Source organism: Pogona vitticeps, chromosome 5, assembly GCF_051106095.1.
Source record: "Pogona vitticeps strain Pit_001003342236 chromosome 5, PviZW2.1, whole genome shotgun sequence".
NCBI lineage: Eukaryota > Metazoa > Chordata > Lepidosauria > Squamata > Agamidae > Pogona > Pogona vitticeps.
This window is the reverse complement of record NC_135787.1, coordinates 174,193,049-174,216,361: the sequence shown is the minus strand read 5'-3', so window position 1 is coordinate 174,216,361 and position 23,313 is coordinate 174,193,049. Positions and strand designations below refer to the sequence as shown.

The window sequence follows — 23,313 nt, the reverse complement described above, 5'->3', positions numbered from 1 at the left end:
CGCTTTTGGGGCGTTCCAATTTGAGTCATATTCAGGTGAGATTACAAAGAGGCGCAGTGGCCCGACCCCATTAGGTTGCCTCTTCTCTAGGGCCAAAAGAAAAAAATGGAAAGGAACGCCGGCTGTCCCTTCGGTGCTGTAACCATTGCCATAGATTCTATATTGTCTCCCCCTTTAGCTCGGGAGCAGAATGGATCGGCTTGGGAAATACCACAACTTCAGAGGTAGAGGGGAGATTTCTGTTTCGTTCCCCTTTCTCCCGCGTAGCAACGAAATTGTTTCCCACCACTGAGCCACAACGCAGAAGTCTACAGTGAAGTCAGGAATTTGCAGGGCTTTTGTATACTGTACTAGGATTTGGCAAGTATAAAAGACACGCTTCCCCCCCCTCGTTCATCGTTGAACATGGTTCTGTCTCTGATACCTGGTTGCTAAGCAACGCATGGAGACTTCTTGGCAGGTGATGAGTTTAAGTGTCAGTTCTTAAACTTCTTCGCATCATACCGTGTTTTTCCTTTCTTGCTTCTCTGCATTTCTTCATCATCATCCTTGCCGAGTTTAACAAAACGGAAGGAAGGAAATGGTCTGAGGTAAAAAATTTAAATATTTTAAATATTTTTTAAATATTAAATTTTTTAATCACCACAACAGTGTAGTAATGCTGTTTGAAACTAAGAAGAAGCTCAAGTGACTTTCTTGTTACAAAGTGTAAATAAAAACGTAATTTACCTTAAGAAAGATCAAACACCCAATGAATTTATGGTGAAAGATGATGCTGTATAAAGCCTGACACCTTCATGTTGAAAGACAAATATTGTGGCAAGAAATTTCAGAATAAACATTGGTTCGTGCTCATAAAAAGTTATGAGGACACATATGTTTTGAGAGGACAATAGAAAAATAAAACCTACAGAAGTCAGATCAAGTGTCTGTGCAGGGTTTTGAAGGCTGAAAGTGGTATGATTCTATATTGGCATAATTTGGGTGCGTAGCTCAAATCAGGGCGGTGTGTGTAGTGTACGCTGTGTGCAAAACATAAAATAATTCAGTTTTGGGTTTGGGGGACAAGCATCTCTCTTCTGATAACCATAAAACATGCTCTTTCCGAATGTTTAGATATGCAGCCTCAGTTACAAATACTGTATATCCAGAATCCAGCCAAATTCAGTCTCAAAACTCTGCCTCGCTTTATTTCCCTTTGCAAAGTTCTTGATCTTTTCTCATGATATGGCTGCTACAGTGTGCCTTGGGACTTTCCAGCTGGATTTATAAATGCACATGTAACGATTAATTTTGTGGGGCTATTTGTTTACTTAGATTTCTGTTGATGATCCTTGCAAACCTAATTTCACAAAATGAGTGTCTCCTTATTCACAGTGATATAACACAGAGGTCCCCAACCCCCGGTCTGTGGCCAGTGCTGGTCCGTGGCCTGAGCTGAACCGGGCCGCGGAGACAGACTTCCTGCCCCCTGCGCACACATTCACCCCTGCACAGCTGATTTGCACGTGCTGCGCACACCCGTGTGAGCGTCGCTCCGCCATGTGTGCATGCACACAAGCACATGCGCAATCCGTGTGAGCCCCATGCTGCCGTTTGTGTATGTGCATGAGTGAGCGAGCGTGCATAAGTGCACACATGCTCATTCACACTCACTCATTCGCATATTTCCATGAGCTTGGGGGGTGCCCTGCCTTCCCCAGCCGGTCCGCGGGGTGAAAACAGTTGGGGACCCCTACCATAGGAGATTGGTTTTATGATTCAAATAAGTTTGGCTCCTGTGCGCAATCAGTGCAGGAAGCAACTGTTGTTTTCGGATACTATTGTTTGGAGACTGCTTCGTGAAACTTTTTGGAGGTCTTTTGACCATCCAACTGGACCTTGATGGAAGTCATTCATGACCATTGTTGTTGAAGAGTACATAGCATGAGCCTCGTGGCGCAGTGGTTAAAACGCTGTACTGGAGCTAAAACTGTGCTCACGACCTGGGGTTCAAATCCCAGGTAGCCGGCTCAAGGTTGACTCAGCCTTCCATCCTTCCGAGGTCGGTAAAATGAGTACCCAGCTTGCTGGGGGGGCAATGTGTAGCCTTATAATTAAAATTGTAAACCGCCCGGAGAGTGCTTGTAGCGCTATGGGGCGGTATATAAGTCCAATAAATAAATAAATATAAATAAATAAATATGGTCTCTGGGTCCCTCAGTTGACCAGCTCTGGTGATGCAGGTAAAAATACATATTCTTGGATTTTATTTTATATTTTGACCATGCTAGGTATAGTGTTCACAATTATCCAGATTTTTCAGCATCTGTGAGGGGGGCTTGTAACCATTCTCCTGCAGATATGGGGGTCTTACTGTGCTTTCTGAATCAGAAACTTTACTTCTATAGTGTGTTATGCATACCCATACAAATTGCTTCCTTACCAAAATGCTGATATCAAGTCACAGCCAGCTGAACTCACACATCTACTCACACAAGTAGGAGAATACACTATAAGGAGCTGAAATAACCAAATCCTCCCAATATAATAATAATATAGGCACATTCAGAGTTAACACCTCTGAAGTAAAACATTAATGATGTTGTACTCCCTGTCACCTCAAAAGATGCATGTGATTGTGGAATTCATAGAATCATAAAATAATTGAATTGGAAAGAGTATATAAGGCCATGGGGTCCAACCCCCTGCTCAAGGATGTAATCCATATCAAAGCAGATCTGACACCCAGTTGTTTGGTTTTCTCTTGAATGCCTCCAATATGGGAGCACTCACCCCCTATCAAGGTAATTGGTTCCATTGTTGTACTGCTCTAACAGTTAAGAGGTTTTTCTTTATATTCAGCCTCAATCCATCTTCCTGTAGTTCGAGCCTATGATTACGTGTCCTGCACTCTGGGATGATCAAGAACAGATGATGCCTCTCCTCTACATGACTGTTTTTCAAGTATTTGAAAAGTTTGATCACATCTCCCTTCTATCCCCTTTTCTCAAGGCTAAACATGTTCGTGTATTTCCTCATAGGGCTTCGTTTCCATTCCCCTGATCATCCTCAGAGGAGCAGAAACCAGAAAGAGAGAAAACACCTTACGTGTGGGAGAAGAGGGAGCAGAGTGAAAGTCAGAATTAGCCCCAGAATAGACCTGCAAGGGGAAAAAAACCGGGGTGGGAGAGAAAAGAAATAGAAGAGAAAGGGGAATTGCTGGGCATTCTAGAAGGGAGGGGGGGAAGACTCATGACAGCTGAGAGGAAGACTGGGTCACTGGGTGGGTCCATGGGTGGACCTCCAGTGTTTAACCCTCCTGCTTTGCAGATTCTTTACCAGCAGAATTCACTATGACACAATGATAGTTACATTACATTTTCTACATGGACATGTGAACCACTAGGTGATCAGAGGCAGCCGCTTCCCTCAGGCAGTAGATTTTGCAGTACCAGTGTATTTTTGCAGTCTATCCAAAGCATGGCTCCACATCAGTTTTAATGTACAGCCATCTCCAAATTACTGCCCATCTCCATTTCCTCAGTTGTGGCACTGGCATGAGAGTTTGGGCTGTAAACTTCTTTGAAGTGGCATATTTTCTCCCCACTTGTACTCTGCAGGGAGCTGTCCATGGAGTGCTCATGGTGTTGATGAAAATGAGGCTTGGCAGGTCTCAGAGAATGAGCTGCAGTGCCAGGAAGTGGCTGTGCTTCCCTGAATCTCCAGGCCAGGCAGACAAATGTCAGGAGCAGAGGTGGAAGGGAAGGAATGAGTCTTGTTTACTGTTTAGGGGTGGTCATAGTGTTTGGGTACACAACTCCAACCCTCTCTGAATGGCACAAGGGCTCACTGGCTTCCTCCATGTCTTGGACACATATTTAGGAAGTCGTATAGGGGACCAACGGTGCCTCTCCCACTCCTTCACGCCTGCAGACACATTACGTTCCCACTGTTGAAGAGGGTCTTGCCTCTTGTGACATCACAAGGCCCCACACCATGACCTCACAGAGACCCATCCCATGGCATTGGGACCCAGATATAATGAGGGGATGGGGAAGATGCTCCAATGAAACCCCGTGACAAACAAGACAACACTTCAAAACCATTCCACAAAAATACTTTTATTGATTTTTGAAGAGGCTAAATGGGTATACCAGTCTTCAGGGGAGACAACAGCCTGGTTCAGCTCCAGCAGGACGCCTGCCTTCTGGTCCCTCGCATCACCCTGGGGAAGAGGAAGCCTCGGGCCCTGCAAGAGAGAGAAAAACAACAACTAAGGGACGAGCTCGTCAACTGCTGTCAACCGGCTTCAACACAGGCATATCCACCGACCAATGTTCTGGCAACTTCATCCCAAAGTTCCGCCTGCCAACATCCACCGGCTTCTACCAGGAATATCCACCCGTTCATCTCTTCCACTCCGCTTCTGAAGCCAGCCTCCGCCAGCTCCCGAATGCTTGGGTTACATACACACTCCGGCAACATCCCCATGGAACACCAGCCAGCCCATTCACACACAAATTCACACACATATAAAATCCACTGGCTTCCACCAGGAATATCCACCCATTCATCTCTTCCACTCCGCTTCTGAAGCCAGCCTCCGCCAGCTCCTGAATGCTTGGGTCACACACACACTCTGGCAACATCCACTGGCTTCCGCCAGGAATATCCACCCATTCATCTCTTCCACTCCGCTTCCGAAGCCAGCCTTCGCCAGCTCCCGAATGCTTGGGTCACACACACACTCCGGCAACATCCACTGGCTTCCACCAGGAATATCCACCCATTCATCTCTTCCAATCTGCTTCTGAAGCCAGCCTTCGCCAGCTCCTGAATGCTTGGGTCACACACACACCCCGGCAACATCTCCATGCAACACCAGCCAGCCCATTCACACACACATTCACACACACACACAACATCCACTGGCTTCCACCAGGAATATCCACCCGTTTATCTCTTCCACTCCGCTTCTGAAGCCAGCCTCCACCAGCTCCTGAATGCTTGGGCCACACACACACTCCGGCAACATCCACTGGCTTCCACCAGGAATATCCACCCATTCATCTCTTCCACTCTGCTTCTGAAGCCAGCCTCCACCAGCTCCTGAATGCTTGGGCCACACACACACTCCGGCAACATCCACTGGCTTCCACCAGGAATATCCACCCATTCATCTCTTCCACTCTGCTTCTGAAGCCGGCCTCCACCAGCTCCCGAATGCTTGGGTCACACACACACACCGGCAGCATCCCCATGGAACACCAGCCAGACCATTCACACACACATTCACACACACACACAACATCCACTGGCTTCCACCAGGAATATCCACCCGTTCATCTCTTCCACTCTGCTTCTGAAGCCGGCCTCCACCAGCTCCCGAATGCTTGGGTCACACACACACACCGGCAGCATCCCCATGGAACACCAGCCAGCCCATTCACACACACATTCACACACACACACAAAATCCACTGGCTTCCACCAGGAATATCCACCCATTCATCTCTTCCAATCTGCTTCTGAAGCCAGCCTCCGCCAGCTCCCGAATGCTTGGGTCACACACACACTCCGGCAACATCCACTGGCTTCCACCAGGAATATCCACCCATTCATCTCTTCCAATCTGCTTCTGAAGCCAGCCTTCGCCAGCTCCCGAATGCTTGGGTCACACACACACCCCGGCAACATCTCCATGCAACACCAGCCAGCCCATTCACACACACATTCACACACACACACAACATCCACTGGCTTCCACCAGGAATATCCACCCGTTTATCTCTTCCACTCCGCTTCTGAAGCCAGCCTCCACCAGCTCCTGAATGCTTGGGCCACACACACACTCCGGCAACATCCACTGGCTTCCACCAGGAATATCCACCCATTCATCTCTTCCACTCTGCTTCTGAAGCCAGCCTCCACCAGCTCCTGAATGCTTGGGCCACACACACACTCCGGCAACATCCACTGGCTTCCACCAGGAATATCCACCCATTCATCTCTTCCACTCTGCTTCTGAAGCCGGCCTCCACCAGCTCCCGAATGCTTGGGTCACACACACACACCGGCAGCATCCCCATGGAACACCAGCCAGACCATTCACACACACATTCACACACACACACAACATCTACTGGCTTCCACCAGGAATATCCACCCGTTCATCTCTTCCACTCTGCTTCTGAAGCCGGCCTCCACCAGCTCCCGAATGCTTGGGTCACACACACACACCGGCAGCATCCCCATGGAACACCAGCCAGACCATTCACACACACATTCACACACACACACAAAATCCACTGGCTTCCACCAGGAATATCCACCCATTCATCTCTTCCAATCTGCTTCTGAAGCCAGCCTCTGCCAGCTCCCGAATGCTTGGGTCACACACACACTCCGGCAACATCCACTGGCTTCCACCAGGAATATCCACCCATTCATCTCTTCCATTTTGCTTCTGGAGCCAGCCTCCGCCAGCTCCCGAATGCTTGGGTCACACACACACACCGGCAGCATCCCCATGGAACACCAGCCAGCCCATTCACACACACATTCACACACACAGAAAAAACATCCACTGGCTTCCACCAGGAATATCCACCTGTTCATCTCTTCCACTCTGCTTCTGAAGCCAGCCTCCGCCAGCTCCCGAATGCTTGAGTCACACACACACTCTGGCAGTATCCCCATGGAACACCAGCCAGCCCATTCACACACACATTCACACACACATGCATACCAGCCAGCCCCCCAACACACACACACACATTCACTCTACCAGCCATTCACACACACACACACACACGCACACATGCACACACAGACACACACACAGTCCCCTGCTTATCGCTCCTAATTTGTGAAATTTTCTTCTGCTATTTTGCTTGTGTTGTTGCAGTTTGTAAATGCCATTAAAGTTTTCAGAACAGAACACACGCCCGGGCTTCCATCCACCAATATCCACCAAGCTTCCGCCAGCTGGTTTCAGGAGGCAAACATCCACCGGCTTCATCCGCCAACCTCTGCCAGCCTCCGCCTTGCGGCATCAGCCAGCTTCCTCAGGCAGATTCCACCAGCTTCTGTCTGCCAACGTCCACCGACTTCCCCCCGGTCCATTGCCGACATCAGCCGGCTTCAAGCCACGGATCTCCGCCAGCCTCGAGCTGTTAACTCGCAAGCCCACTTAGCAAGTTCAAAACTTGCCTTGGGCAGAAGGGCTGGGTCCCCTGCAGCCACCACTGACACTCTCTCTGCTGGGCTCCCTATGGCCACTGGTCTCCCCTCTGGTCTCCTGCCCTGCCCAGCAAGCCCCTTTTATCTGCCAGCAGAGAGGTGTGGCTCCTGTGAGGTCACAAAGACCCAGGAGGATGGGGTTCGGTTCCCAAGGGAGCAGCACCCTCGGGATTGGCTGTCCTGAAGATGATGTCAACAGCCCCTCTGATCATGTGATTTACCCACAGAAGCTTGGCATTTTATATGATTTTTATATATGTATTTTCATTTGTGGCCTATAAATCTCTCTGATTGTTAACTCTCCCCATGTTGATCTTCTGATAGGATTCTAGGCTGGCACTCCAAAAAGTCATCTTCCAGCATCTGCACAAAAAGGAACTTTTTTTTCTGAGCTAGGGGAAAAAATGAAAGTAATAATTGAATAAGGATGGGTACAGTAACACAGTTCAGTCTTTGACCCTTTGGGGGTCTCTCTCGCTCTCTCTATTTGCCTCTTTTTGTACATTTTCATGCAGCTGTGTTTCAAAGATGCCCCCAGCCTTTGGAACTCCCTCCCAGTTGAAGCCAGACTTGCCCCATCTTTGCTGTCCTTTCATAAGCAGGCAAAGACCTTCGTCTTCAGCCAAGCTATCACTTATTGACTGGCTGCCTGGATTGGGATTTTGAATGGACTGTTGTGACTTATTGCTTTGAATATGTTTTTGCTGTTGATTTTGTTTGCTGTTTTTAGTGGGGTATTTGTTCCTGCAAACTCCTTTTTCCAGCAGCTTTTTAAGTGTGGCTGTCAGGGACTGAATCTGAAGCTTCCTGTACGCCGGATTTGCTGCCAGCCTCTGAACTGAGTTGCTCCTGTCACATTCTCCATTGCTGATGCCATCATTGCCTTAGGTGGCATTCGGTTATGGATTCCAGGCAATAAATTTAACTATTATCGGTGCTTGCATATTTGTGTTTGCATAAGGTTTGAGTAACTTGCTCTGGCTAATTGAAAGGTCTCAAGGAATGTCTGGGTCACATGCCTGGTCATGTGCCTGATTTGTTCAACCAGATGTACTCCAGCACTTCATCAATCAGCTGCAGGTAGCCATGGCAACTTACTCAAATCTTATGCAAGTGCCAATGGGATTTCAATTAAAATGTCTTTAAATAGAAAGTACTTCCTTTCTGTCTCCCTTTCAGCATTGAACACATTACTGCAGAAGTGCTGCAGACAGTTGGGTAGACATCTGTTTCTCTCAGGCTGGGCATACAGTAGGATCCCGGTATCTGCTGGATGAGTATCCATGTTTTCACTTATCTGTGGTCTGAAATTTTTGAAAATGATTGAAAGGGGGGAAAAATCAAGAAATAAGTATTTTCACAATGTATTTACCTGAACTGGCCACTCCAGGCAGCCAGAGACCATGCTATGTATTGTTGTGGTGGTTCAGTTGAGGGCTTAACTGAGACCAGGCTGTGAGTGTTGAAGGGAATCAGCCAAGGAGTGCATCTGGAAGCGATGGCTAATCTACAGAATAAAATCAATAGAAATTGCAGATACACAATGGTGCCATTCCTTTTTTTAAAAAAACCCTGTCTGGTTCTAGAAACTATGACAATGCAGTCAGCACTCCTGCTTTGCAGATTCTTTACCAGCTGAATTCACTATGCCACAATGATAGGTACGTTACATTTGCTATGAACATTTGGAAAACTGGATGCCTCCAAGGCTTACATCTTTGTCACTATACAGTAGGACCCTCTGTCCATAGGGCAGAGGTCCCCAGCCCCTGGTCTGTGGCCTGGTGCTGGTCCATGGCCTGAGCCGAACTGGGCCGCAGAGACAGACTTCCCGCCCCCTGCGCATGTATTCCCATACACACAGCTGATTTGTGCATGCTGAGCATGCCCGTGTGAGCGCTGCGCTGCCATTTGCGTATGCACACAAGTACGCACACACCCCGTGTGAGCCCTGTGCTGCCGTTTGTGCATGCATACAAGTGAGCGAGCTTGCATAAGGGTCAGGCCACCGTTTGTTCACGCACACATGCTCATTCACACTCACTCGTTCGCACATGCCCATGAGCTTGGGGGTGCTCCGCCTTCCCCAGCCGGTCCGCAGGGTGAAAAAGGTTGGGGACCCATAATATAACAGACAAGATGAGCAATTATCACAATAACAAAATGCTACAATTTGTGCACCCGAGCCCTTTGGCAACAGCACAATACAGAGGTCCCTTGCAGAATTGCAAATTCAAGTGTCCTTTTGAATTCGAATTCAGACAAAAATCCAAAATATCTTCCTCAACTGAGCTGGGTAGAAGAATCAGCTCCATGTATATAGTCTTCAAAACTCTAATATAAAATATCAATTCACCCCCTCCAGCACAAACATATAGAAATTATACCTAGGCAAGTAGGCAAAGGCTTTAGCAGCCTAAGCAACAGCAGCAGTTCTAGCCTCTTCAGCTCTGTGGAACCCGAGGCTCAGGTCAGGAAGCTATGATAGGAGTGCTGTCTCTCCCTAGAACATCTAAGGGAACACAGACGCCTCCACCCCCTATTCCTCCTAGGTTGGTGCATCGAGGAGTCAATACCCAGGATTTAACCCGGGGCTTGAAGGGGTTAACGGTGGCCATCCAGACCTATCCTGAAATGTGGGAAAAGAAGAGAGTGGGCGGTCTGTGGTGGAGGCAGGGGTGGGCGATATAAAGGTGAACCAGGATGACATCCCGGGTGGCTGGGGGATGATTTGGTTGCAGGACCCATGGACTGGGCTATGGGAGCAAGTCTGGGTTCGTAAGCAAGAGGCGGAGAGCCGAAGACGAAAAGGACTTCCCCAACACCCGTCATACTGGGGTGAGTCTGAAACCCGAGAGTAGCGACGCAAACTGAGGGAAGAGAAAGAGGCAGCTGAGCGGGAAAGAGAAGCCAAAGAGCATGGCATCTGGAGGAGTTCAAGAGACTGGGTTGGTACCTGGACCTTTTGGGGGCCAACCCAGGAAAAGGATCGCCGCTTTGGGGTTGGTCGGGGGACAAAGAAACCACCTCCTTACTAATACCAGATGTGGGAGAAGATATGCTCCCAGAACATGAGAGGGTTTGGGCAGGTCCCTGGGAGCACCAATCTACAGACCCATTTGAAATGGACATGTGGTTGCCCCTGTCTGAGCCGTTGCTCTCACAGGAGAAGTTTGTTCCAAGTTTACATAATGTTTCAATCCAGTTACCTGAGTTAATAAATGAAGACAGCACTTTTGATTTTAAAACGCCTCCTGCTTTATTTGGAGAAAGGGAGGTCCCGCAGACTGAACCCTCACAAGCTCTCCTGCTCTTTCTGATTCAAATCTCTTACTCACAGTCCTGCTGTTTCTTAGTCCCACTCCTTTGAGCTGAACCAATATTTCATGGGGGTTACACACACCACTCGGTACTTGGTGATGTGCTGTTCAACATGTGAACTATTCCTAACTGAAAAATGTTGAGTTTGAAGGGATCTGGAGGCATAACTATAGTTTTGTTTCTTGTGCCTAATAAGTGCAGCTGATCTCACATGCAAGTTCCTATTTTGGATGCTGCATGATATGAACATAACTATGTGATCTCATCCTCTGGAATCATCGCAACGTCTGTCCAAGTAATGAATAGGCAAGCTTCCCATTTCAATTCCAGGAACAGAAACTGTTTCCATTTTTAAAAAATTTCTAAGCAAAATAATTTGCAGGACTATTAATTGTTGTTGTTTTTTTTTAAAAAAATTCTAATATCTTTTTGTGTGGAAATTGGTTTCAGGAAGGGAATAGGGAAATCTGTAATAATGTGAATGGGGAGGGATTTAGAAAGATAGGAGATAGCTGTTGGATAAAATATAACCACTATAGCTGAAATGTTGCCTATATTTTTATGTCTTTGATAGTTTGTCAGTTGTACCATCATCTTCATTATCATAACTGTCATCATCATTCTGTCTTATAGAATAATTAAAATTCCAAGATGTATTATTTCTATCCTGGGACCTTACCTGTGGCAAACATCTATGAACGGAATGTGGTCTTTGTACTCTTTGTCTCCGAAAATAGCCCCTCTGATCTGTCTATCTTGAAAGAAGTTCTCATAAAAACTCTCTATTCATTGGCCAGCAAACTATTGGACTCAATGTTCAATATTGTCAGCTGTACCAGAAAGGTAAATTGGGGGATGGAGTGGGAGGTCAGCAATAAAGTTATAGTGCCTTTTCCTTACCCAATAACCTTCAGATAGGTTGGACCACAATTTCCATGATCTCTATCCAGCGGACCGTGGATCTGTATTCCAACATATATGATATATGTATTTGATGACCACTGCGTTAGGTGCCCTTGTACAGGAAAAGGCCTATGAGTCACTAGCATTCCGAATCTGAAGGTCAATAATCTGTAAACCATATACCGGTATTTATTTGTTGTGTTGCACCGGAGCCAGGATACACATAGTTAAAGCACTGGGATTTTTTGATGAATGCATTGATGGCATCATCTACCACTCCTCTCAAGCTCTTTGAGTTTAACTTGTGTTTTTACAGTAGTTTGTGCCCGAGAAAGGAATAATGATTTTTTTTAACAATCGATCATAAATGTCTTTAACTTCACAGAGCTCTGTGAAGCATTTTGAAATGACTTGGTCCAAAATAGGCAATTAAAACCTACTTCCTTTAGAAAAGACCTACCCAAAGTGGAAATTAAAGCAATTAGAAATAGATTGTTGATACAGAGAATGAAGTTGTCTCTATTTCTGGATTCTTTGGGGCATAGTTATGGAAAGTTTTAAAATTAATCACTGTGTCAGTATTTATTATGTATGTATTTACTTAAAATCCTTACACCCTGCATTATAGTTAAAGGCTCAACTTACAATATCTGATAGATAGTTGGAGGAAAAAGTGAGATAACGTACATGCATAATCTTAATAATTTGTGTGGTTCTGGTGCTGTTTGTTGCTGAGAACCCTTTGGTTTCCTCTCCAGGGTTACAAGTGGCAGAATGGACTGGTGAAATGTTCCCTCACTAGTGTCATTGAAGCAACTGCTTGGATCAGAGCCCTTCAAATCAACAGTGGGGCCAGTGCATTGAGTCCTTTGGTAGCAGCACTGGAAGATCCCATTAGTCAAGCCGTGTACCTCTTCTCCAGTAGGCTTCCCATGTGCACAGTGGAAGAAATCTGTAGCCACCTTAAAGAGACAGAACGGGCACACCCAATGCATGTAGTTTATTTGGTTGGAAGCAGAGAGCAGAGTAAAAGTGACTCTCAAAAAATGCTGGAAAAAGTAGCCAAGGAGTCTGGTGGTTCTTTTCAGCCACTCCACCTCAACTCTGACGTGTCTTCAGATGAAGTAAGTGACACTTAAATGTAGCAAGGTTGAACCTGACAACTGGTTCATATATGTGGCGGGTACACAACATGATTTCTCCTCACTTGATGGATGAGGTCTTGGTTATCCAAATATGCAAACTCACCTTAACTGAAAAGGATACATTTCATGATATTAAAATGCTGCCGATGGAGTTACTTCCATGAAGGCTCATTCATGTACAGAAGTCACCAAACATTAGGTCATATGGCCAGCACGTATGTGTGAGCTAATCCAGTGAATGAAAATAGCTGCAAAGAGTCAAAATACTACTATGTTCTATTAATGCAAGTTATTGAGAGAGCGGATCATTATTTTATTTGTTTGTTTGTTTGTTTGTTTGTTTGTTTGTTTGTTTGTTTGTTTGTTTGTTTGTTTGTTTAACTTATATGCCGCCCACTCTAACCAAAGGTCTCTGGGCGGCTTATTAGACTATTATCATTAGACATGGTTGATGCTCTGCAAACCCACTTTTCTGCTACCTTTTTTCTAGAATAATTCTGGCTGTGTGGCAAGCAATATCCATTCTGACTGTGTCAGCAAGCAGCACTGTATCCATTCACTGGATAGTCATCACATAACACAGTGAGTTGAACATCTGAGAACCTTTTAGATCCAAGTGTTCAGCTGTGGATCTCCAAGTATTTTGGCCTACAATTCACCTGAATCCTACCATAGCCAATAGAGTAGAATTGTGTGCATGTCAGTCCAAGAATTTCTGGCAGCCCCAATTGCCCACCTGTTTCAGAGGAACATATTATTTGTTATATTTTTATCCTGCCGTTCCTTCAGTGAAATTTTTTGTTCTCACCCTTTCTCAAGGGAGCACACATGGCTCTCTTCTTCTCCACCTTAGCCTCACAGCAGCTCTATGAGGCCAGTCATTGTTTAAAAGAATGTTGTTGTTTTGACTTATGTGTGTTTAGTCGTTTAGTCGTGTCCGACTCTTCGTGACCCCATGGGCCAGAGCACGCCAGGCCCTCCTGTCTTCTACTGCCTCCCGGAGTTGTGTCAGGTTCATGTTGGTTGCTTCGCAGACACTGTCCAGCCATCTCATCCTCGGTCGTCCCCTTCTCCTCTTGCCATCACACTTTCCCAACATCAGGGTCTTTTCCAGGGAGTCTTTTCTTCTCATTAGATGGCCAAAGTACTGGAGCCTCAGCTTCAGGATCTGTCCTTCCAGTGAGCACTCAGGGTTGATTTCCTTTAGAACTGATAGGTTTGTTCTCCTTGCAGTCCAGGGGATTCTCAAGAGCCTCCTCCAGCACCACAATTCAAAGGCATCAATTCTTCGGCGGTCTGCTTTCTTTATGGTCCAGCTCTCACTTCCATACATCACAACAGGAAAAACCATAGCTTTGACTATTCGGACTTTTGTTGGCAAGGTGATGTCTCTGCTTTTCAAGATGCTGTCCAGATTTGTCATCGCTTTCCTCCCAAGAAGAAGGCGCCTTTTAATTTCAGGGCTGCTGTCTCCATCTGCAGTGATCATGGAGCCCAGGAAGATAAAATTTGACACTGCCTCCATATCTTCCCCTTCTATTTCCCAGGAGGTGATGGGACCAGTGGCCATGATCTTAGTTTTTTTGATGTTGAGTTTCAGACCGTTTTTTGCACTCTCCTCTTTCACTCTCATTACAAGGTTCTTTAATTCCTCCTCACTTTCTGCCATCAGAGTGGTATCATCTGCATATCGGAGGTTGTTGATATTTCTTCCGGCAATCTTAATTCCGGCTTGGGTTTCTTCCAGTCCAGCCTTCCGCATGATGTATTCTGCATATAAGTTAAATAAGCTGGGGGACAATATACAGCCTTGCCGTACTCCTTTCCCAATTTTGAACCACTCAGTTGTTCCATGACCAGTTCTAACTGTTGCTTCCTGTCCCACATATAGGTTTCTCAAAAGACAGATAAGGTGGTCAGGCACTCCCATTTCTTTAAGAACTTGCCATAGTTTGCTGTGGTCCACACAGTCAAAGGCTTTCGCATAGTCAATGAAGCAGAAGTAGATATTTTTCTGGAACTCTCTGGCTTTCTCCATAATCCAGCGCAAGTTAGCAATTTGGTCTCGAGTTCCTCTGCCTCTTCGGAATCCAGCTTGTACTTCTGGGAGTTCTTGGTCCACATACTGCTGAAGCCTACCTTGGAGGATTTTGAGCATAACCTTGCTAGCGTGCGAAATGAGTGCAATTGTACGGTAGTTGGAGCATTCTTTGGCACTGCCTTTCTTTGGGATTGGGATGTAGACTGATCTTTTCCAATCCTCTGGCCACTGTTGAGTTTTCCAAACTTGCTGGCATATTGAATGTAGCACCTTAACAGCATCATCTTTCAAGATTTTAAATAGTTCAACTGGAATGCCATCACCTCCACTGGCCTTGTTGTTAGCCAGGCTTTCTAAGGCCCACTTGACTTCGCTCTCCAGGATGTCTGGCTCAAGGTCAGCAACTACATTGTCTGGGTTGTCCGGGATATCCACATCTTTCTGATATAATTCCTCTGTGTATTCTTGCCACCTCTTCTTGACGTCTTCTGCTTCTGTTAGGTCCCTCCCATTTTTGTCTTTTATCATGTTCATCTTTGCGCAAAATGTTCCTCTAATATGTCCAATTTTCCTGAACAGATCTCTGGTCTTTCCTTTTCTGTTATCTTCCTCTATTTCTTTGCATTGTTCATTTAAGAAGGCCCTCTTGTCTCTCCTTGCTATTCTTTGGAAGTCTGCATTCAAGTTTCTGTAACTTTCCCTATCTCCCTTGCATTTTGCTTCCCTTCTCCTCTCTGCTATTTCTAAGGCCTCGTTGGACAGCCACTTTGCTTTCTTGCATTTCCTTTTCTTTGGGATGGTTTTCGTTGCTGCCTCCTGGACAATGTTACGAGCCTCTATCCAAAGTTCTTCAGGCACTCTGTCCACCAAATCTAGTTCCTTAAATCTGTTCTTTACTTCCACTGTGTATTCATAAGGGATTTGGTTTAGATTATACCTGAGTGGCCCAGTGGTTTTTCCTAATCTCTTCAGTCTAAGCTTGAATTTTGCTATGAGAAGCTGATGATCAGAACCGCAGTCAGCTCCAGGTCTTGTTTTTGCTGACTGTATAGAGCTTCTCCATCTTTGGCTGCAGAGAATATAATCAATCTGATTTCGATATTGCCCATCTGGTGATTTCCATGTATAGAGTCGCCTCTTGTGTTGTTGGAAAAGAGTGTTTGTGATGACCAGCTTATTCTCTTGACAAAACTCTATTAGCCTTTGTCCTGCTTCGTTCTGAACTCCAAGGCCAAACTTCCCTGTTGTTCCTTTTATCTCTTGGCTCCCTACTTTAGCATTCCAGTCCCCTAGAATGAGAAGAACATCTTTCTTTGGTGTCAGTTCTAGAAGGTGTTGTAAATCTTCATAGAATTGTTCAGTTTCAGTCTCCTCAGCAATGCTGGTTGGTGCATAAACTTGGATTATTGTGATGTTGAATGGTCTGCCTTGGATTCGTATTGACATCATTCTATCATTTTTGAGATTGTATCCCATTACAGCTTTTCCCACTCTTTTGTTGACTATGAGGGCTACTCCATTCCTTCTACGGGATTCTTGTCCACAATAGTAGATATGATAATCATCTGAGCTGAATTCGCCCATTCCTGTCCATTTTAGTTCACTGATGCCCAGGATGTCGATGTTTATTCTTGCCATCTCCTGTTTGACCACCTCCAGCTTCCCAATGTTCATAGATCTTACATTCCAGGTTCCTATGCAGTATTTTTCTTTGCAGCATTGGATTTTCCTTTCACTTCCAGGCACGTCCACAGCTGAGCGTCCTTTCGGCTTTGGCCCAACCACTTCATTAGCTCTGGAGCTACTTGTACTTGTCCTCCGCTCTTCCTCAGTAGCATGTTGGACGCCTTCCGACCTGAGGGGCCCATCTTCCAGCGTCATATCTTTTAGCCTTTTGTTTCTGATCATGGGGCGTTCTTGGCAAAGATACTGGAGTGGCTTGCCATTTCCTACTCCAGGTGGATTGCGTTTAGTCGGAACTCTCCACTATGTCCTGTCCGTCTTGGGTGTCCCTGCACAGCATAGCCCATAGTTTCTCTGAGTTACTCAAGCCCCTTCGCCACGACAAGGCAGCAATCCATGAAGAAGGTTTTGACTTATATACTGTGCTATAGTGCTAGAGCACTCTCTGGACATTTTACAACATAATTATGCAAATGATACTTTGCACTGTGTGCAACCTGTTTTTCATTTTACTAACTTTGGAAGGATGGAAAGCTGAGTCAACCTTGAGCCAACTACCTGAATCTGTTGGGATCGATCTCGGGTCATGAACAGAGACTTGACTGCAGTATTGCAGTTTAACCACAATGCCATGGGGCTGACTCGCCCAAGGTCGACCAGCTATGGCTTACTGGGTACTTGAACACAGCTTTCCCAGACACAGTCCTATATAGTAACCTCTGCTTTTTACAATATGAATCAAATTAAAGAGCCAATACCTTTTGTGTTTGTTCTTCTGAGTTATTCTAGTTGTCTAAGGATAAGAATCTTGTCCTTCTTAGCACATATTACTTTCCTATGTCCTCAGATTTCCTATGGGCGCTTGGAGCATGGATTCCCCTAACAAATTTCTGAGAGGCTCAATAAAGGAGGATTTAATGGACTTGTCCCTAATGATTCACAACTTGCCAAAGGGGATCAGAGTCTTAGCAAGAAAAGAAACGGATGGATATTACTATCTAGGTCACATTGTTCAAAAGGTGAAGGTAAGCTTATTTACATAAATCAGAACATCCCAAACAGTGGGGGCATGACATGTTTCTAGAGGGGTTATGCAACACAATACTCTTTTTCCCCTTTCTATTTCCAAGTGCTATTTCTTCTACTGATGCAGCACAATATTTTGCAGTGGCTTTGTTAACAGACAGATTCACTCCATCTCTCCCTATATGCTATTCTTAATAGGCAAGATACTGGAGCATGTGGTGGTTTCTCAGCTCCAGGGATTCCTGGAGGAAGTGGATTATCTAGACCCATTCCAATCTCGTTTCTGGCCCAGCTATGGGACAGAGACAGCTTTTCTCACCTTGGTGGATGACCTATGCCAGGAACAGAACAGGGGTAGTGTGTCCCTATTGGTTCTGCTGGACCTCTCAGTGGTTTTCAATACCATTGACCATGGTATCCTTCTGGGCCATCTCTCTGGGATGGGACTCAGAGCCACTGCTTTACAGTGGCTCCAGTCCTTCCTGGAGGGGAGTACTCAGCAGGTGGTGCTGGGTGACTCCTGCTCAATGCCCTGGCCATTGGCTTGTGGCATTCCTCAGGCTTCTGCTTTATCACCCATGCTTTTTAATATCTACATGAAACCACTGGGAGAGGTTGTCCAGAGTTTTGGGGTTTGGTGTCACCAGTATATGGATGACACCCAACTCTATATCTCCTTTCCACCTAATTCCAGGGAAACTGTCTTGACTCTAAACCAGTGCTTGGCATTAGTAAGGGGCTGGATGAGGGCAAACAAACTGAAACTTAATCCAGATAAGACAGAGGTACTCCTGGTTAGTCAGAAGGCAGATGAGGGAATAGGGATTCTACCTGTGCTGGATGGGGTTACACTCCCCCTGAAAACTCAGATCCGTAGCTTGAGTGTATTCCTGGATTCATCCCTAAGCTTGGATGCCCAGGAGCCAGGAGTGCATTTGCACAGCTAAAGCTGGTGCGCCAGCTGTGCCCATTACTTGAGATGTCAGATTTGGCTACAGTGACACATGCCTTGGTTACATCCCGTTTGGATTAATGTAACATGTTCTATGTGGGGCTGCCTTTGAAGACAGTTCAGAAACTTCAGCTAGTGCAAAACTCTGCAGCCAGGCTACGGACTGGGGCCAGCTACAGGGAGCATACAACACCCCTGTTACAAGAACTGCACTGGCTACCAGTCCGGTTCCAGGCCCAATTCAAAGTGCTGGTCATTACCTATAAAGCCCCATACAGCTTGGGTCTAGGCTACCTGAAGGACTGTATCTCCCTATATGCGCCTTCTAGGCAATTAAGATCAGCCTAGGAGGCTCTCCTCTCGGTCCCATTGCCAGCACAAGCACAGCTGATGGGGTCACGGGAGAGGGCCTTCTCGGTGGCAGCTCCCAGGCTATGAAACGCTCTCCTTCGGGAAATCAGGATGGCCCCTTCCCTCTTATCCTTTTGAAAAAAGCTAAAGACCTATCTCTTCCAGCAGATTTTTAACAATTATAACTGAATCCTTGAACCCCATTTCAACAGAAATTTTAATCTTTTTTGTTTTCAAATTTTAATATTTTAATTGCATTTTAAATCATATATTGTTTAATTTAACTTTTAATATTTAACTTACTCTGTTTTTAAATTGTATGAATTTTAATGTTGTGAGCCGCTTTGGGTCCCTTGTTGGCAGAAATGCGGCATATAAGTAAAACTAATAAATACCTAAAATCCATGCTGTTTGTATACTTAATGTTAACAGAAAACAAGGAGAATGTAAATATGTTTGGTTTTAACTACAGGTGCGATTCAGGGCTAAAACCAATCTTTCGTTCCAGCTAGAGTAAATCCACAGAATTACTGGGATTTCTTCTTTGCATTTCCAAGGGTCTTGAAGGGTTTGTTTGCTTTTGGGTTTGTTTTTTTCCCTTCAGCTGGAACCCATTAATCGCGATGGGTCTTGCAGGGTTTTTTTGGTTTTTGTGGAGGTTTTTGTGATTTTTTCCCCTGGACAGAATGGATTAATCACGTTTCAATGCATTCCTATGGGAAATGGTGCTTCCACTTACAATCATTTCGAATTACAACCATCTTCTGGAATGGATTAAGTTCGTAAGTCGAGGCACCACTGTATCTGCTGTTTTCTAAGTGATTTCTGCTTTATCTGTGAGTTTTATCTATGTGCCATTTTTAATATATATTTATTGTATTGCAAAATATCCTTTCTTACATTGTTGTCAAATGCCCAGTATAGTGCATAAGTATTAGTACAGAATGCTGCAGGGTCAGAAGACCAGCAGTCGTAAGATCGAATCCAGACAACCAAGTGAGCTCCCATCGCTTGTTCCAGCTCCTGACAACCTAGCAGTTCGAAAGCATGTAAATGCGAGTAGATAAATAGGTACTACCACGGTGGGAAGGTAAACGGTGTTCCGTGTCTAGTCGCGCTGGCCACGTGACCACAGAAACTGTCTTTGGAGAAACGCTGGCTCTGTGGCTTGGAAACGGGGATGAGTACTGCACCCTAGAGTCAGACACGACTGAACTAAATGTCAAGGGGAACCTTTACCTTTTATCAGTACAGAATAGATCTATCGCCACTGCTTTCCAGACCGATTCTTTGCAAGACAGGGATCGAAAATGGCTGCCCTATGGAGGATCTTCTATTTTCCCCCACTGGAACGCATTGACCGGTTTTCAATGCATTCCAATGGTTTTTTTCCGCTTGATGACGATTTCGCTGTTCAGCAATTTTGCTGGAACGCATTATCATCGTCAAGCAGGGCACCACTGTATGTCTTTCTCTATCTCTCTTGTTCAAATTATTTATGAGAAGGAGCACTTCAGATTGTTGTCTTCATGTAGAAGATGCAAGTACCACCCATCATCCGGGGGGAAAAGGTTGCAGTGCTATTTATGGGACTTTCTATGGTTGGGGTACCTTACATTGGCAAGGTTAGACCTCTGTGGCATCGGTAACAAGGCTCAAGAATGAAATCAACAAGTGCAATCCTATATGTTTATTTCAGGTTAAGTCTCACTGTTTTCCTATTATTTGCCTTTACAGGTAAGTGTTAACAGGAGTGCATGTTACATATCAAGTCTTCTAGTATCATAGCTGGTTATGTGTATAAGTATATTGTAAGTAGACATGTATTTAGTAAGACTGTAAGGTGATGCGAACGCTCTTGATAACGCTTCTAGATTTCTTTCCTAGTTATCTTTGTCCAGCTGAATAGCTTGGAGATTTGAGACATGAAGTTATCCTACTTTTATTGATCAAAGGCCTGGCCTGCAAAAAATAGTGCATGTAAAAAAAAAAACTAATGTAATCTTCTGCATTCAAGATATTTGATTTGTTGGGTCTATTGTTTATCCATGTAGACTGTGTTGAGAACATAGTAGAAAAACTAAATATAAATATCCTGCATAAATAAATAATTTTTTAATTTAGAGTGAAAGTACTGTTTTTATGTTGTATATACAGGACATCTATACATAGTAAGGGATGAATGGAAGGATGGGAAAAATTGGTGACTTCCCTCAAGTTTATCTGCCAAGATTTCTGGTTTGATCTTGCAGGACTCCAGAGAATGTTTTCTAGTTAAGTTTGAAAGATCACAGCATTCACAAAAAGGAAAGGTTCAGTTTCAAATGCAAGAAACACCTCTCTATGATGTCATTGACTATGAAGATGCCAGGTGGCAGCCATTAGCTCCAGGGGATGGGGTCCTTGCTCCATGGGAAAAGAAGGTTCAACGATATGGTCCAGGCATTATCCTCCAAGTGGAAGAGGCTGCATCATCTCATTCAGGTATAATTTTTTGTTTCCCTCTCTGTAGCATTCACTGCACATTTCTGATCAATCCTGGAAAAGCAGCAGGATACAATGCATGTCCTAAAAGGATTTATTGTTTTTAACCTGATTAACACCTTTGTCTAGGTCTTCCCTACTTGTCAAGAACTTCCTGAAATGCTCCCATGCTCTGAAAAACCCTTAGAGGCAAACCTGGTGTGTTGAGATCAAATTCCACAGAGGAGAGCTCGGAAAAGGTCCTTTTTGGATAATAGCTCCCACATTTCTCCAACCAACATGAATTCTGGGATGTGTAATCCAAAAAGTAACTTTTCCAAGCACTACAGAAGGCCAGTGTCTCCTACCATGTGGAGTCACAGACAAGTGATCGCACAGATCATGTTTCCTTGTGAACTATTTCTTCTTTATTTCTGTTTACAGGCTTTAAAAACAGCAAAGTTGTGGTTAATTTCTGGAATGGTCGGACGAAGGAAATTTCTGCACATGTTGTTGCGAGGATCCCTCCTCCTTTGAAAGAACGCATTGTCCTCGAGCTTCAGATGCCATTAGCAGCTAGACAGATGTTGGTAGAACAGAATCCAGATTATCCATATATTGCACCACCTGGTAATAGAACTCCAGGCCCTTGGAAGCAGAATCATTTAGACTGGATGCATTGGCATGATATTTCAGGAATCCAGCATGTTGGCACAAGCTGCAGCTCTACCCGTCTCGCCCCTTGCTGTTTTTACATGCCATCTTGGGAATCTAGTCAGTCTCTGGCATTTAAAATACAACTAGATGATAGAACCAACCTGACAAAGGAAGAACTGAGCAAAAAGATAGAACATTAGCTTTCAAAAGAGAAGCTTCCTATTTCAGAAAGGAAGGAGGGGAGCAGCAAACTAAAGACAGAAAAAAGATCCAATTTATAATCTGATAGAGCGAGCAAAATTAGAAAACACAGCAAGGTACAGCATCAGCTTGAGCATGTCAGTGACTAGTATCCTATTGCATAAACAGAGAGAGGAAAGGTGATTGTATAACTGTTTCCCCACTCCCAAACTCTAGCAGCCTCCCTGGCGCAAAGCTGTTTTTGCTGTGGTGTGGGCTCAGTTGCAACAGCTATCCTGCTGGAGCTGGGGAAATCTTTAAGTGAAATATGTGAAAGGCTGCTTAGTCTTTCATCATTTCTAACTACACATTTGGAAGACAGTGGCAGGTATTCTTGAAAAGCATAGCAAGTCCTACCTTCCACTGGTTAGGCAAAATAGCACAACCCAGTTGTTCCATTAATTTCTGAAACTCTGGATATCCTTTGGTACCTAGATTTGTCCTAATTGCTCTTCTCTAGAATGAAAAATGGAAGCATATTTAACCCCTCTCTATCCTCCCATATATCTTTGCTAACATTTATGTTAGAGATCCATTCCATAGGTCCACTTTGAATGCATCAGTCCAATTTGCAATGTCCATTTATCACTCAGTAATGGACCACCATCTGAGCCCACATGTATTGACTTTCATCAGAGATGTTCAAGGTCACACCCCAAAACAGATGCAGAGGTGATTGGGAATGCACCATCTCATCAGTCCTTAATATGTAAGAGCATTGCATCTAAGTAGGAACCCTGTTTCCCTGAAAATAGGACCTAACCTAAAAATAAGCCCTAGTATGATTTTTCAGGATGCTCATAATATAAGCCCTACCCCAAAAATAAGCCCCAGTTAAGTGAAAACCCAACCTCCACCATTGTGCAGCAACCAGAAGAAGATGACATGACTGTATTTGAATAAATGTAGATTGTTGTACATAAAAATAAAAATCCCCTGAAAATAAGCCCTAATTCATTTTTGGAGCAAAAATTAATATAAGACCCTGTCTTATTTTCGGGGAAACACAGTATCTGCTAGGAGGGATGGGGTGCTGAACCGCAGATCAGCTGTTGGACTGGTAAATGCCAATCCAGCAGTTTGTGCCCAGCTCTAGTTTCAACTGCTTGCATCTGCTCTTATTCTGTTCTGTTAAATAATGTTATTATATAAGCCACCACAAGTGCCAGTCTTGCAGACATGAGATATATACATTTACTTGTTTTCATGTATCTACCATATTAGCACATGGGAGAGCAGCTCTACTGGACTTTCTTTGTGGCTGTTCCCAAACTCTGGAACTCAAGGGAAGCTACTGAGTTTTGCTA

At 44.8% G+C, this 23,313-nt stretch overlaps 1 protein-coding gene across 2 annotated transcripts; it reads left to right on the top strand.

The window, feature by feature from the left end:
- Positions 1 to 21: 21 nt before the first annotated feature.
- On the top strand, positions 22 to 22,959 carry LOC110082698 (uncharacterized). 2 transcript variants are annotated; one of them, XM_020800488.3, is made up of 7 exons: positions 22 to 590; positions 11,179 to 11,388; positions 12,207 to 12,572; positions 13,084 to 13,175; positions 17,165 to 17,342; positions 20,899 to 21,130; positions 21,554 to 22,959. In XM_020800488.3, the coding sequence occupies exons 2-7, from the start codon at positions 11,197 to 11,199 to the stop codon at positions 21,964 to 21,966; spliced, it is 1,473 nt and encodes a 490-aa protein (XP_020656147.3). In that variant the 5' UTR covers positions 22 to 590; positions 11,179 to 11,196; the 3' UTR covers positions 21,967 to 22,959. The 2 variants fall into 2 exon arrangements, 1 of the variants encoding a protein (XP_020656147.3); XR_013536733.1 differs by lacking the exon at positions 13,084 to 13,175 and having other exon boundaries at positions 17,165 to 21,130.
- Positions 22,960 to 23,313: the final 354 nt, after the last annotated feature.

Coding starts and splice junctions, on each gene's coding strand:
- LOC110082698 (XM_020800488.3), top strand. CDS start 11,197: ATGTATTATTTCTATCCTGGGACCTTACCTGTGGCAAACATCTATGAA. Junction 13,176..17,164: donor GATAGTCATCACATAACACA/GTGAGTTGAACA, acceptor CTATGTCCTCAG/ATTTCCTATGGGCGCTTGGA. Junction 21,131..21,553: donor GGCTGCATCATCTCATTCAG/GTATAATTTTTT, acceptor TTCTGTTTACAG/GCTTTAAAAACAGCAAAGTT.